Here is a 16,183-nt window from a genome sequence, read left to right on the forward strand (position 1 = left end):
AAAAAGATTCAGGTCCTTAAGGAATTTCTGCTTGAAATAATCAGTAGTCCAATTTGGAATATTTTGTTTTAGTTCCTTCAGCATCCTTACTATAATAGGAAATTCAAAACAAAGAATTGGGCACTGAAGTAAAAAAAAGGAAGAACAGGAAGGTGTTCTGCCAGAAGCTGCCACCTCCAGGAGGGGGTGGGGGAGTCTAGCAGCTGGAACCCTGACATCGGATGAGATGCCGTTCAGTCAAACCCAGAGGCTTGGTGTTGAACTGGGTGCTATGGGCCATGGTACCGAGCAGATGTCAGAGTGGGAACTGGAAGCTGGGGGGGGGGGGAGTGCTGTAACAAACACTTGAAACTGCTTCTGCTAAAAATCACTTGAGCCCCCCAGGGGACTAAAAGCAAGACAAAGATGGCGTCTTTGCCTTCGTTTCCGCCTGTCTCTTTGAGGCTCAGGCTCCTGCTTGACTGTGTAGAGACACATGGAGCATTCAGTGTCTGTCTGCCTAAACCTATCTCATTCCTGTTAAAGCTGAGACACCAAGATAGTTCATTATCTTCAACCGGCAAGTCACCTTCGATTTCCAGACATCAGTACAAAGTACAAAGACAGCAGTCTGGTCCCCACCCAAAATGAGTTCAATTCTCCATGATGGCGAGGCTGCACCCTGGAGCAGAAGTGATCATGGTGTAAGAACCACTACAGCTCCCTTACATGAGAGCAGCAAGAACTCTGGACCCAAGAGAACACCTTGATTCAGAGTGCTTAACTACGCAGGCCCTTCGCCCTGTCCTGATTCTTGCTGTTTAAGCCTAGCTCCTACCGGTACCTCAAAGACCCTGGGAGTCATTGGATTCGATCCCTTTACCCGTCCCTTCTCAATGTGGATACACTGAATCAATCTGTTTTCTGCTCTTTTTTCTCTCTTTAGTTGGTACACTGGGATAGGCTGCCAGAGTCCTTCCCTGAAGGGATGCCCTGGGCTGTTCTGGTAAGTGTTGTGAACACTACACTGGTTCCCAACACTGGTGTCAACAACCAGGATGAAGGAATAGGAACATCAAGGATGCACGTGGAAGGACTCTGATCTCCTCTGGTCTTCCCTTTTATCTCTACTCAGGCACCCCAGAAAGAAGCTGGTGAGCATTGGAGAAATGAGCCTTGGTCAGCCCCAAGCAAATGTCAGAGGCAGGCTATGACTGGACCCCTGTACCCATGGGATAAGTACCTGTGACCCAACAGAGGTGAGAGATATTCAGGGAAGTTGAGTGTGGTGGCCCCACTTTTAATCCCAGCATTGGGGAGGAAGAGGCAGCCAGACCTTTGTGAGTTTGAAGCCAGCCTGGTTTCCACAGCAAGTTCCAGGCCAGCCAGGTTTACATAGTAGGCCTTGTCTCCAAACAAACCAACAACTCAGGGATAAAGTTGCGCCTGTGTTGAAGGTGTTGACTTTCTAGTTATGCCTCAAACAACATAGCATAAGGATGATTTTTACATCTGTAATGGAGTCGGCACCGTTTTTAACCTGGGGATGGTGCACACACTGTACACTGTCTACTAGGTGCTCGTGCATTCTCACACATGAAATTCTCCAGAATTCCTAAAACAGAGCCTTCCTCCATACCTAAGGACTACCATATACAGAGGGCAAATTTGAATTTGGAAAGGCATAGCTCAGTATCTGCCTCAGTTCACCCCTGGGTCACATGGCTGACAAACAATGCTTCTAAGTATAACTCAGCCCACTGCTGTAAGAAACTCATCTTTATTTCTACTTAATAAACTGCAAATAAATGTCTGCTCTACAGAAAGTATCTTCAAAGTGAGCAGAATCCCAGCTGGTTTAGGGTCAGTTTCTAGGGGACCCACTATACCTCTTTGGTAACAGGCCTACCTGAGAATTCTTGACTGGATGGCAAAGTCAACACATAACTCACAGTGCTGAGGTCATAACAGTTGTAGACTACAGAGATCCAGAGAAAGGCAAGTCCTTTACTGGTAACAGTCACAAATCTCAGCATGCATCTCCACACAGACAGACGTCTAATTCCATGTGCTGATGTACTTAGAATGGGGTCTAGTCAGTGCTCAATTCTATCAAGCTGTACCCTAAGAAACTGGTAACTGTTCCTGACTGACACAAGGAAACCTTTTGTGTTTCAATCTTACATATCAGTATAGTCTTAATTAATGGCTAGTCCTTATAAGTTATTATTTGCATAAGGTTGTATCACTAAGTAAGACTAAAATTGTTTCAAAGTGTAAAAAAACCAGAAAGGTATACAAAAACAGATGTTTATTACAGATTAGAAAAACGACCCAATTGACTGCTTTAAATAATCAAAAACCACACCTCTGCAGATGAGAAGACCCAGCAGCACATAGACATTTCAAGTTGGAGAGACATGTCTGCTCCTGGTGAATCACTTCTGGGAAGTTCTCAAATATCTGATTCCAAAGTGAATGTATGAATTGGCTTGACATGATTAAAAAAGTAAGCTATAAATATAAGGGTAGTTGAAACAGTGGCAATAATTAGGTTACAACAGTCATTCCAGGACAGTGACTAGGGAGCTGTTCATGTGTCCTGTCTTGTGTACATACACACAGATCAAAATCAGGTCAAATAGTGGCATGTGCCCACACATTTGAAGACCCTGAAGAATGCCATTGAAAGGATGTATAACATCCACTACTCATCTGTCTCAAGAACAGCACACTCCTTACAGGTAACACTGGAGCATTAACCACTACAGACGCCACGGGGAGGACGTCAAACCCCCTGTGCTCACAGGCATTTGCTGTATCCAAGGCATCCATTTTAATCTTGGGGCTTTAAGAACATCTTCTTTGTTTTAATGGGTTTTATATTTCCATTTTCATCTTCTTCGTAATTGGCTCGGTCCCTCTTCTTGGCAAACTTTTTTCCAATTGTTCCCACCAAAGTCTCATATCTGTTAGGATGATAACAGCACAAATTTAATTTCAAATAAAAAAGTAGGAATCAAGGCATGCTGAAAACACCAAGCCAAACACAATAAGAAAACAAAATTTATGATAAAAAAGAGATTGCGTGATTTAAAAATCCACACAGCTGGCTAAGGATGATTAAATTCTCGGCTGGTTTTGTTTCTGCATCCCCCAGACAAACTGAGTACACTTGCTGGAACGGAGCCCTCCTGGCCAGTGTGCCCAGCAAGGAGCAGGCAGTGTGGCCCCCCCACCCCGCCCCGCACCAGGTGTAAAGCTCCACAGACCATGTTGTCAGAGCACCGGGTCTCCAACAGCTCCTAGAGACATTACCTCCTCGCCATCTCTTCATCCGACACATCCACCTCCACTGTCTCCTCTTCTTCTGCCGCGGCTTTGTTCTTAGAATTCATCTGAAGCATTAATTTCTGAAAAATAAATACACCAGGGCTGGCCATCCGGGAGGGCTGCTGTCAGGGTTGTCTTCTGACAGAAACTTAGTCACAGAACCCCTTGTGAGACTATGCAGAACTTCACGTCACAGCTGCCAACTGCACCCACTGGGAGCCTAAGAACAGCTGGGTCAGCGTCAGGTGAGTGTCATTTAGGTCACACCCCTTCCTGTCACTCCCATTAAAGGGGCACAAGGCTAACAGTGCGAGGGGAAGAACTGGTGAAAAAGCAGAGGCCCCCACTTCAGGGAGGACAGTGCATCTCATGATGTCCCTGACACTCCTCCTCATCTCCCTCTCACACTCCCCTACTCTTTCCTAACTGTGGTTTCCTTATTACAAAGGGAGGCCGAGGAACACTTACAGGACAAATAAAAACCTTTGCTGAGAGATGAGGGGCTGACTCACTTCCTGGCGAGCCCAGTGACCGGCCATTTTCTGAGGTGTTACACCTCAACTTTCCCACTGAGGAGGCACTTTGGGGGACTTGCCCACGTAAACCCCACTCTTTGAACAACATATTCTTAAACCCCAAATGTTTCTTTTCTTTTGCCTCACAATTAAAGCATGAAGGAGGCTGGGGCAGAGAAGAGGGGTACTACACCCAAACAGGGTTAGTGTGAACTCTAACACTTTGATTATAATGTACATTCCACATATATTTCCTCTACAAAAATACCACCCAACTCTCCAATGTTTATATCAACTTCAGTGTGGGCTTAGGTGACTGTGGTTTTTCAGAGGCATTCAGAAAAGTGATTCTCATCTGGGGTCGTTTTACCCACCAGGGGGCAGAGGACAATGGCCAGAGACACTTTGGGTCACCACAGCTGAGTTGAAGGAAGCATGTGTGCTACTAGCACTTAGAGGGTGGGGGCCAGAGGTTTGGGGGTAGCCTCGATCACCCTTTCATGTCAGGACAGCCAGCACATAACCTAGCCCCAGGGTACCCGCCCAGACTGAAGAACCACGGCTAAAGGGGCAGAAGGTTACACCACCATCTGCGTGGACCAGTCCAGAGGAGGGCTCTCAACACAGCATCCGAGTTCTTGTAAATGCGACAAAGGAAAGGCCTGCTTTGCCGAGGCAGGAGATTTAACCAATAGTCCAGTCACAAGGTGAACATTCATTTCTCAAACAGACTTTTTACAAGGGATTCACTAAAACAACAACAACAAAAACCAACCAATCTATTTAACAGCTTGGATTAAAACCTGTCCATTACTAAGTCAAATGATACCATTTTTAAGCAGCATTTTTCCATTAAGAAATAGACATTTACAGATGCTGGAAAATAACTTCTCCTAACAGCCTCGTATGAACAGTCTTGACATTCCTGTAAAAGGCTGAGCTGAAGCTAACGCAGTGGCAGCATCAGGGACCGCACACCGCTATATTAAATTACCCACTCAATTCTTCCATAAAACCAGACTGCCACGCTGCAATTTCTTTAAATAGCTGTGGCAATATTTCAAGACTTGTTATTTTTCATATAATGAGGAGAAATGGTACCTGGTGGGGAGAGACCGAAGCTCAATTATTGGCAGGAAAAAAATTCAATTGTAAAAAATTTTTAAATTTGAAGCAATTATATTTAATACCTCAACTTCAGGATTAAATCCTCTGAACGACATCCTTCCATAGAGAAGATCTTCACATAGTGAGAAGCTCTGCTCTTCAATGATGAAACTCCTGAGTAGGATAAGAAACCCGTATTAACAGTGCATTTGCTTACAACCAAACAGAGAAGCGAGGTCAAGCCTGCATGGAAATCCATCTTCTGGGTCTCAGAAGGTGCAAGCAAGGGCACAGTGAGATGTCTAACCAGAGTTAGAAGTAAAAGGTGATCCAGCCAGCCAACAAAGGCACTGGGAGATGAGAGCCCTGGGCTCGGGCAGGGCTTCCTCCAACCTCTCTGTGATGACATCACACAAAGACCTCAAGAATTCTTGATAAATTTGAACTTTCCAAATCAGAAGCAAAATACCTGATTCTTGTACAACCCCAAGTGCTCACTAAACATTCAGGAGAGGAGGCCAATGAAAACACAGGGCAGGCAGGAAACATTTGGCCTGGGCAGCTCTCAGAAGGCGTGAGTGGGTGGAGCTCGTGGCTATTAACACCAAAGACTGAAGACTGGCCTTGATGCCTTATGTTTCAGCAGAGAGGGAGCTTGAAAGCTGGACCAGCAGGACTGGAAATGATGCTTCAGAACAAACTCCAGCCGCTGAGGGCATGGCAAGTAAAAGCACAGACATTATGGGCACAACTGCTCCAGGAACAGACCTAAGTGTCTCTAAGTGATTCTTTAGTCACAGGTTCAAGACCCAAATCCAAGGTGAGCACATTCTCCAGCAAGCCAGCACAGGCCTAGCCTTGGACTCCTTCATGGGGTCCTGCTCTGCTTCTCATCAAAAGCAATCCCGCGCCCGCCCCCCCATGCTCATAAACACACACAGGTGTGTCCAGGGGCTGGGGAGCAGCTAGGAAGAACCTCTGCCCTTGTGGACATCCTGGTACAGACATGGTGCCAGAAAAGAAAACATTACACCACAGAGGTGGGGTGGGGATGGGGGAGCAAAAACACACGTCCTCCCATTCCAGGCCACAGAGGGAAGAACCTCACTCAATTAGCACTATGACAGCCAACAAGACAAAACTGAACACAAGTGTTTCCACAGTGAACTACTGAAAGCATGGGGCTGTGACAACTGTGAAGAAATGCCAAGGGAAGCAAGTTCACCATTGGGAGCAGGAGAACAGAGGCTGGCCTTGCTGAACTGGAGAGGCAAACCCCAGTTCAGGACCACAGAGAACAGAGGCCGGCCTTGCTGAACTGGAGAGGCAAACCCCAGTTCAGGACCACAGAGAACCGAGGCCGGCCTTGCTGAACTGGAGAGGCAAACCCCAGTTCAGGACCATAGAGGTGGCTGGAATATGTGGGTCAGGACGACTGAGAGACACACTGGAAGCTGGCCTGCTGTGAGGTCTCTGTGACTCTCTGCCTGAATAGTAAGTCCACAGCTAATGAAGAAGTGCTCCTGGGAGGACAGTGCTCTGGGGAACAGCGTTCTGTGGCCCCTGTAGTGATTACCTTAAGCTGCTGTAAACTTAGGTTCTCACAGCATAAATCCTGTGACTGACACCAGATCACTCTGGAGACAAGTGCAAACCAAGGCTGGAGCAGGACTGTCACCCCCCAGAGACAATCCTCTCTTGTTCCAGCTGGTGATGTAGCCAGGATTACTTGCCGGGGAACACAGCACTCCAACCTTTGCCTCTGTGGTCAAAGACTTCTTACTTCTGGGTCTCTTACAAGGTGTTACGGTAGGTCCTCCCAGGGTCCATGTGGTGGAGGCTTGGTCTCTAGTGAGGCCATGTGAGGGTGATGGAGCCTTTAAGACATGGGGCCTATGGGAAGTCACCAGGGACACTGCATTCAGGGAAGAACAAAAAAGCCTGAGCCTCACCCGTGTCCCTAGCTTCCTGACTCAAGTTGCCACCCAACTCACAAACTCCTTCCACACCAGGCTCTTGACAGAGCTGAGCTGATTCCAATGTCATGCCCTTGATGCTCCAGAACTGTGAGCTAAATAACACTCTCTCCTCCTTAGGCCACCCAGCCTCAGGCACTTCACTACAGCAATGAAAACCAGACTAGCATGCCAGAAAACACAATTTTTATTTAGAATTTACCCAAATAATCCAGAATAATCTCGTACCTAAAGATCCTTAACTTAATCACAGCAGCAAGTCATTTTTGCCACAGGTTACACGTTCCAGAGATGAAGCCCTGGGTGCTTTGGGATGTTCTGTATGTTAAATGTGTTGCTCTGATTGGTTAATAAATAAAACACTGATTGGCCAGTAACCAGGCAGGAAGTATAAACGGGACAAGGAGAGAAGAGAACTCTGGGAACAGGAAGGCTGAGGCAGAGAGATGCGGCCAGTCGCTGCCATGAGTAGCAACATGTAAGGTACCGGAAAGCCATGAACCACATGGCAACTTATAGACTAATCGAAATGGGTTAATTTAAGATATAAGAACAGCTAGCAAGAAGCCTGCCATGGCCATACAGTTTGTAAATAATGTAAGTCTCTGTATGTTTACTTGGTTGGGTCTGAGCGGCTGTGGGACTGGCAGGTGAAAGAGATTTGTCCTGACCGTGGGCCAGGCAGGACCAGGAACTATAGATACACCTGGGTATTTATTATTTGGGGCAGGGGCATTTTCTAGCCTACCATATCTGGGATATAAAGTGTGTCCTGCCATATACATTGAACAAGCACTACAACATGCACAGAACAGAGAGATGCTTGAGTTCTGTCTAGTCAGAGAAGAGATCAGTCCCTATGATACCTAGCAAGAAAGCCCAAACGAGGAGATGGCGAATTTAGCCAGAGCAAAGACGAAAAAACTCACTGTAACAAACAGTAAGCTTACAGGCATACCACTCAATTGTCTAATGGAACAAAAGTCAACACTTTATTAATAAAAACTAAACTCAGAATCAGCAATGTTCACCCTCACACACAACTCACTAGACACACAAGGAAGCAGGAAAACAGTCCTCACTGATGGAAAATCAACAGAGATGATAGAATTAGTTCAAAAGTAGTTTAATAATTATAAGTGTATTATAAACATGCCTGAGAATTTCAATGAAAATATGAATACCAAAGAAACAATCAAGAAACCTGAATTTTAAGTGGAAACTGCAAGAAAGTACCAGATATGAATTCTACAATCAAGAAAAAAACTATGTGAAGAAGGCAGCTGCCATGGGCATGACGAGAACACCACGGCTCTAGTGCCTGGAGGCTGGAGCAGGAGGGCGGAATGTGAGACCAGCACGGGCTGCAGAGTAAGACCCTGCTTTAAAGACAGTACAGTCCTCATCTATTAAAGAAAACAGATCTGAATTCCTTACTGAGAATCATCTGGATAAGAATTCTTCAGATCCCAGATCACTTCACTGGTGAAACATGATCAGCATTCCAGAAGAAACAATGAATTATTATCAATTTTATACAAACTGGGCAAAGAAAGGAGGTATGAATACTTAGCAACTGACCTATGGCCCAAATCAAAGACATTATAAACAATGTACAGATTATATTTTTATGAATGTAGCCACAACTATTAATAAAAATTATGGAACTGAACTAGACAAATATGACTAAGTGGGCTGTATTCTGAGCCAGGCACACTGGCACATGTCTATAATCCCAGCACTCAGGGAGCCCAGGCAGGAGGACCGGGAGTTCAAGACCAACACAGCAAGACTTCCTTCTCTCCTAACATAAAAAAAACCCCAAAAAACAATGGCTTTCATATTCAGAAATTAATGTAATGCCTGACATTTTAACAGAAAACAATAATCATGTAATTTTCTTACTAAAAAGCAAAAATATAACTTGCCCTTAGCTAACAAGGAGAAAAGAAACTAACCCTGCTGATGAGGGGCATCGACCAAAACCCACTGCAGGCCATACCTGGAATGGACAAGCCAGCGCTTGCCTGAGACATCTGCTCTCATCACTTCTACTCAGCATGGGTGATGCTAACCCATCAAATAATGCAAGGAAAGGAAATGGAACTAGAGATCTGGGCTCCCCTGGGCTGCCTGTGCCCTCCAGCAGAGAATCAGCTCCTACACCACACTCTCACCTCAGCCTCTCTCCACGCCATGGCAATAAAATGGTGAAAAGTTATTTATGTCTTATTTTCCCAGTAAAGGAAATCCAAGTTATTTTCTGAGAACAGTATGTTGTATTAGAAAAAAAAATAAATATCCCAAATGAGGCGGAACTGTCCTACCTTTGATAAACACCTGGAAGACTTTGTGCAAACTCAACCAACACACAAAATTAAATGACTGCTCCTCTTCTGTGCTAGTGCCCCTGCACACTCCTGCTCACACTGTCCCTAGGCTCACCTGTGCTTGTGCTCTCTGCACACTCCTGCTCACACTGTCCCCAGGCTCCTCACCTGTGCTAGTGCCCCTGCACACTCCTGCTCACACTGTCCCCAGGATCCTCCTGTGTGCTAGTGACCCTGCACACTCATGCTCAGACTGTCCCCAGGCTCCTCACCTGTGCTAGTGCTCCTGCACACTCATGCTCACACTGTCCCCAGGCCACTCCTGTGTGCTAGTGCCCCTGCACACTCATGCTCACACTGTCCCCAGGCTCCTCCTGTGTGCTAGTGCCCCTGCACACTCATGCTCACACTGTCCCCAGGCTCCTCCTCTGTGCTAGTGACCCTGCACACTCATGCTCACACTGTCCCCAGGCTCCTCCTGTGTGCTAGTGCCCCTGCACACTCCTGTTCACACTGTCCCCAGGCTCCTCACCTGTGCTAGTGCCCCTGCACACTCCTGCTCACACTGTCCCCAGGCCCCTCCTCTGTGCTAGTGCCTCTGCACACTCCTGCTCACACTGTCCCCAGGCTCCTCCTCTGTGCTAGTGCCCCTGCACACTCCTGCTCACACTGTCCCTAGGCTCACCTGTGCTTGTGCTCTCTGCACACTCCTGCTCACACTGTCCCCAGGCTCCTCACCTGTGCTAGTGCCCCTGCACACTCCTGCTCACACTGTCCCCAGGATCCTCCTGTGTGCTAGTGACCCTGCACACTCATGCTCAGACTGTCCCCAGGCTCCTCACCTGTGCTAGTGCTCCTGCACACTCATGCTCACACTGTCCCCAGGCCACTCCTGTGTGCTAGTGCCCCTGCACACTCATGCTCACACTGTCCCCAGGCTCCTCCTGTGTGCTAGTGCCCCTGCACACTCATGCTCACACTGTCCCCAGGCTCCTCCTCTGTGCTAGTGACCCTGCACACTCATGCTCACACTGTCCCCAGGCTCCTCCTGTGTGCTAGTGCCCCTGCACACTCCTGTTCACACTGTCCCCAGGCTCCTCACCTGTGCTAGTGCCCCTGCACACTCCTGCTCACACTGTCCCCAGGCCCCTCCTCTGTGCTAGTGCCTCTGCACACTCCTGCTCACACTGTCCCCAGGCTCCTCCTCTGTGCTAGTGCCCCTGCACACTCCTGCTCACACTGTCCCCTGCACACTCCTGCTCACACTGTCCCCAGGCTCCTCCTCTGTGCTAGTGCCCCTGCACACTCCTGCTCACACTGTCCCCAGGCCCCTCATCTCCAGGTCCCTTTATGCTACTTCTCCCACCTCCCCTGCTTAACCACTCCCATGTATATTATCTCTGGAGAGAAAAATCTTCTTCGTCTTGATCAATACTGTGGGCCTGTAAGAAGCACACAGAGTAGAAAAGTCACTCCTCTTCACTCTGGGGAATCTGGATTTTCTCTTCCCAGGAGAATAGTCACAGTCCCAAAGGACTAGAGAAAGTCAGAAAAGTAAAAAAGAAGAACACAGCTACCAAACAGCATATTAACAGGGAAAAAGGAAAGACGTATATGTACCTGTAACTGTAGGTAAGACGTTCAGCAAAACGTCTTATATTCGACAAAAATATTTTATATTTTATTATTATTTTATAATAAACCATGCTGAGGTAAGAAAATGAACAAGCAACAATGCCACACAACTTCCAGGATTTAGACAAATAGATGAGGTGATCTACCACTCTCCGACTCAAGACTTTTACAAGCCTTAGTCAGACTTGGAAGTGAGAGAAAAACCGCCTCAGGTATTACCCAGCTGCCTTCCCACCGGGCAGATGGCTCTGGGCAAACAACCCTCTTAAGCTCCAGTTCCTCAACAGCAAAGCGAACACATGATGCTGGGTACTCTTGGGTTTCCGTGAGTAATATTAACTAAGGCAATAGGGCAGGCTTAGCTTAGGACAGACTACCAATGTAGCAATGTTTGTGACATGAACAGCATTCAGTGTAGTACTGGTACAAACAAACATCCCGGATCTGCCAAAGGACTGTTACAGAAACAGAGCTGGGGAGGCCTAAAGTATAACCCACCTTGGGGCCTTTGGGTCCACGTGGAACAGATAGGTTAACCGTTTTTTAGAAGAATAGAAAGAAAGCGCTGCACTAGAAGGATGAGTCAGCTCCACAGGGCTTCCCGACCCGTGGTTACACACCCCAACAAACCTACTCTTTCTCCTTGAACTCTGGCAGATCCAGGTACCAGTGCTCATCGCTGATCATCTTCTTTTCCTCCTCCTCCAGCTGTTTCTTGGTTTCTGAGTCCAGGCCCCTTTGCATGAACTATCAAAACAAAACCAAGTCAGCATCAGCACCCTGCTCATCTGCACCGTGGGTACACAGGCCACCCGGCAGACAAGTTCAGCAACAGTCCTCTGAATACCAATGAACCTGGATGTTTCTGCTTTCCAGACTCCCTTGTGGTTCAAAGTACAGGTGCCCATGTTGCTCCTTACATTCTTGGTGTAATCCTAACTGCCCTCTCTCTATCTCCCATTTCTCCTGAGCAGAAACTTTAAGGAACACAGATAGTCACACATAATCCACACTGGATAGAGGGGATGGAACACACTATGGCTGTGAAGAAAGTACATTGAGGTGCAATGGGATTTCTTTCTGTATTCTGTGAATATGTGTTGCTCTGACTGGTTGATAAATAAAGCTGAATTGGCCTATGGCAAGGCAGCTTAGAGGCGGGTGGGAAATCCAAGCAGATATAGAGAGAGAAGAAAGGAGAGGAGAGACAGATGCCTAGCCACCACTCAAGGAGAAGCAAGATGCCAAAAGACCAGTAACGCCACAGCTACATGGCAAAACATAGATTAATAGAAATGGGTTAATTTAAAATAAAAGAATAAGCTAGCAAGAAGCCTGCCACAGGCAATACAGTTTGTGAATAATATTAAACCTCTGAATGATTATTTTATTAAGTGGCTGAGGGACCACGGGGCAGGGCAGGATCTGAGAAAACTCATGGCTACATTGAGGTTTAGAAAGAAGTTCAATTTTGATTCTACAGCATCTCAGGACACACTCTAAAACTAGCAATTTCACTCACCTCACTCAAAACTGAGGGTCCAGAGCTCAGTAGTGCTATGGGTCCTGACTGGCCTACAAGCCTAGACTATTTACTATCTTGCCCTTTACAAAGCACACCAAGCCCTGTCCTAAGGTCCAGAAAAGAACCATATCTATCCAAACCACCACCCCGGCAAACCTTCTACCCACATCCTTTTCTCCCACCAGAAGTATCTCCATCCTAAATAGATGCCCCAGCCAGAGAATTCAATACTGGCGGGCCTGGAAAGATGGCTTATTGGCTAAAGGCACTTGTTGCCAAAGCTTACAACCTGAGTTGATTCTCAGGACCCACTTGGTAGAAGGAGAAACAATACTGGTAAGCTGTCCACATGTGCCATGGCACACACAAAAGAAATACATGTAATAAAAAAGGACAGAAAAGATGGTGCAGTGGTTCAGAGCACTGGCTGCTCTTCCCGGGGAGACAGGTTCGACTCCTAACACCTACATTGCTCACAACCCTCTGTAACTCCAGTTCAAGGGGACCTGACATCCTATTCTGGCTTCCTTCGGCACTAGGCACTCATGTGGTGCAGACATACACGTAGGCAAAGCACCCATACACATAAAATAATTAAAAATTTTTAATTAAAAAAATACTGAAAACAAGCGAGTCAGGATTAAATGTTCAATGCTCTCATACTTGCCCGATTAGCTCTACCTGAACAGCCACACTGCCTGTGATTGTCCTAAGCATCTCTGCTCCATGCCTTCTCCCAGTACACACCACTCTAGCTGTGCATAGTACCTCCTGTCCCACCAGCAAGGTCTCTGTCAACATAGCTGCTAAGGCAAATAGAACATGGGTAATGCCCTCCCACACACCTGTCACGTCCAGTTGGATCTTGTTCCCTTGGGTGAGGGAAAATAACTGCTTTAATTATTTTCAAGCCCAGGCAGATCTCTAGTGTCCACCCTGACTGCTTAGCACACGCTCATTTGGCTTAGTCCAAGAGCTGAGACTATTCAGTGCTCCCCAGGTCCACTCCCTTTCTCTGCAATCACTAGGATTACAAACAGCTAAAACTGGTGAAGACTCAACTTTTGCTCATGTACAAAAAGAAGCACTTCCCAAACTAAAGCAGGGGCAGCGTGCCCACCCTCCTTCCTCGTCCCACTTCCTCCTAGCTGCCCTCCAACTCAACTGCATTCAAAGCCTGCAGGGAATGCGTACTTCCTGACCCTCAATACAGTAAAACTCACTCATACCTTATTTCCTTTTCTTGGAGACGCCACCCTTCTCTTAAGTTTGAGTTTGCGCCTCACCATAAGCACCGACAGCCCACACCTTAAAAAGGTTAGCTTAATGAACTACCTTTAAGATGGTGGGGATCTGATATCAGAAACAGTACTTTGACTTCTGGTCGGATCTGATATCACCCGTCAGAAACAGTACTTTGACTTCTGGTCTTTTCCTGTGCTAGTCGTATGTAACAGGAGACTCTACTGTGGTGGGGGCAATGGACCACCACTCCCAGAAAGTCACATCATCCTAGGGGTAAACGAGAGAAACTCTACAGTGGACTGTGTGCCTAAACTATACTGTTTCATAGGTAGGGCAGCTGTGTTAAACACATTTTTATAATACTCTTGAGTGAGATGCTCAAGTCAAGTGCCACCTGGGTGTTCGATGACAGGTGGTAGGGACTCCTCATTACAAGCGAAGGCCCTGGACCCCCATGACCAGTCTTTTTAGCTGTTACTTCTGTTTCAGATACCTCAGGGGTCATCAGAGATAATGACAATGGCTACTTCACATGTTACTGTGTGAGTCAAGTGGTCTATTACATATGACACAAGAACAATGTCTGAATAGAGGAAGGACTGTAAATATGTTCTATTAGTATTAACTTTCAAGTTTTAGCTTCCCCCATCTTAATTTGTGTTCATTTCGTCTGCTTTTAACCTCACTCTCCTTTTCAGATTGTAGTTGGGTTGATTTAGGGTTTTTTTTTTTTGGTTGTTGCCTTTTTGAAACTTTCATCCAAGCTGGCCACAAACTTGCTAAGCAGCTGACTGGGATACAAATGTGTCCCAAGTCACTCCTGCTGGTTCAAACTGGTTCAGTTTTGAATTTAAAAATCATGGGGTTGGATAGCTGCTTAGCGGCTAAGGGCACTTCTGGCTCTTGCGGAGGTCCCTCCCGGTACCCACACCTGGCAGCTTACAACTCTGGTTTCAGGGGCTCCAACACTTTCTTCTGGACTTCATGGGCACCTGAACACACATGGTGTATATTACAGGCATACATAAAGAAAAATAAGCATAAACCTTTTTAAAAAACTGATTGTTTAAAAGTTGATGGACATTCAAAAAAAAAAAAAAAAAAAAAAAAAAAAAAAAAAAAAAAAGGCCAGGCGGTGGTGGCGCACGCCTTTAATCCCAGCACTCGGGAGGCAGAGCCAGGCGGATCTCTGTGAGTTCGAGGCCAGCCTGGGCTACCAAGTGAGCTCCAGGAAAGGCGCAAAGCTACGCAGAGAAACCCTGTCTCGAAAATCCAAAAAAAAGTTGATGGACAACTCATTTTACCTCAAAGTTTTCTCCATTCCCACCACAATGACAATCTTCATCCAGAACACAGGACCTTTTAGCTGGTCTTTTCTGACTGTAAGTGTATGTGTTGTAGGGCTGGGCCTCTCTCTCACTAACTATCCACAGTATAGTTAAAGTAGCCTTGAAAAGTACCAACTCATGAGACTGTTGCCAGGCTAACAGCTTCCTACTGCTCATGAGATAACGGGGAGCAAAACTTGAATCTGGCTCACAAAATTCCTTGGATGTCGTGACCACTAAGTCATTTTTCCTGACTGGTTTTACGCTCCTTGTCTTTCAGACGTCCGCGCTACCTTTTGTTCTTGGAAATGTCCGTGATTTTCTTTTCTCCCTCTGGGACTAGTTTAGGACACTACCTGACTTCCTCTCACGTTGTTTCTAAAGGACCCCTTCTCGCGAGAAGCCTAACTTCCCAGGCGGCGCTGACACTCCAGCAATCACCGCAGGCAACACTGCAGGTTCTTAGGTTTGTGCAAGCTCGGTCCCCACATCGGGTTTCGGGCCTCAGGCGAGTCTGCCTAATCATAATCTCACGCCCGGTGCCCAGTGGCACGCGGGTTGAGCGAATGAATGGGTACGCGGGCCGCGGCCGTCCAGGGCCCATCTGGGGTCCAGTCTGCCCGTCGCCTCGGCCCGAGTCACTGCGGAACATCTCGGAGCTCAACCGCCCCGTCCGACTCCCCAGCAACCCCCGACCCCCGCACCTTCATGCGCAGCAGGTTCTTGGATAACTTAGTCTTGCGCTCAGACGCCATGTTGGGTAGAGTTCCAGAGGCTAGCCGCGCCACCGCGCCTGCGCTCAGCGTGACGTCGCACTAGGCGTGCCCCGCCCCTCGCCACGTCGCCTTCACTTGCCGCAGCTTTAGCCCCGCCCCACAATCTTGCCCCGCCCCCGATTAGCCCCACCCCGTGGCGTTGCCCCGCCCCAGCACCTGGTTTTGCCCCGCCCACGTGCCTAGAGCTCCTGGGTTCCTCCAGCTTCTCAACCTTCTGCTCCTCTGGGAGCGCGTCTCTCCCTAAGAAGCTTGGTTAAAAACTCCCGCTGCTCCGGGGGGCGACTGCGATGCAGGGTCCGAGGGTTTACCTCAGGAAGGCAGACTAAGGGGAGGTCGCTGGAGCTGATCTCATCTGGGCGGGGCCTCCGGGTCTCCTCCGCTACTCCGGAGACCCCCTAACCGCCTTGTCCGTAGGATCCTTGCTGATAAGCTCG

At 47.4% G+C, this 16,183-nt stretch overlaps 1 protein-coding gene across 1 annotated transcript; it reads right to left on the reverse strand.

The window, feature by feature from the left end:
* Window positions 1-2,273: 2,273 nt before the first annotated feature.
* On the reverse strand, window positions 2,274-15,789 carry Mphosph6 (M-phase phosphoprotein 6). The gene is made up of 5 exons (XM_028875720.2): window positions 15,678-15,789; window positions 11,510-11,622; window positions 5,018-5,108; window positions 3,298-3,392; window positions 2,274-2,948 (listed from the first exon to the last, which is right to left on the reverse strand). Exons 1-5 carry the CDS (start codon window positions 15,726-15,728, stop codon window positions 2,816-2,818), a joined length of 483 nt encoding a protein of 160 aa, XP_028731553.1. The 5' UTR covers window positions 15,729-15,789; the 3' UTR covers window positions 2,274-2,815.
* Window positions 15,790-16,183: the final 394 nt, after the last annotated feature.

This window comes from Peromyscus leucopus, chromosome 5, assembly GCF_004664715.2.
Source record: "Peromyscus leucopus breed LL Stock chromosome 5, UCI_PerLeu_2.1, whole genome shotgun sequence".
NCBI lineage: Eukaryota > Metazoa > Chordata > Mammalia > Rodentia > Cricetidae > Peromyscus > Peromyscus leucopus.

Coding starts and splice junctions, on each gene's coding strand:
- Mphosph6 (XM_028875720.2), bottom strand. CDS start 15,728: ATGGCGTCTGAGCGCAAGACTAAGTTATCCAAGAACCTGCTGCGCATG. Junction 11,623..15,677: donor AGAACCTGCTGCGCATGAAG/GTGCGGGGGTCG, acceptor TTGTTTTGATAG/TTCATGCAAAGGGGCCTGGA. Junction 2,949..3,297: donor GATGAAGAGATGGCGAGGAG/GTAATGTCTCTA, acceptor TCATCCTAACAG/ATATGAGACTTTGGTGGGAA.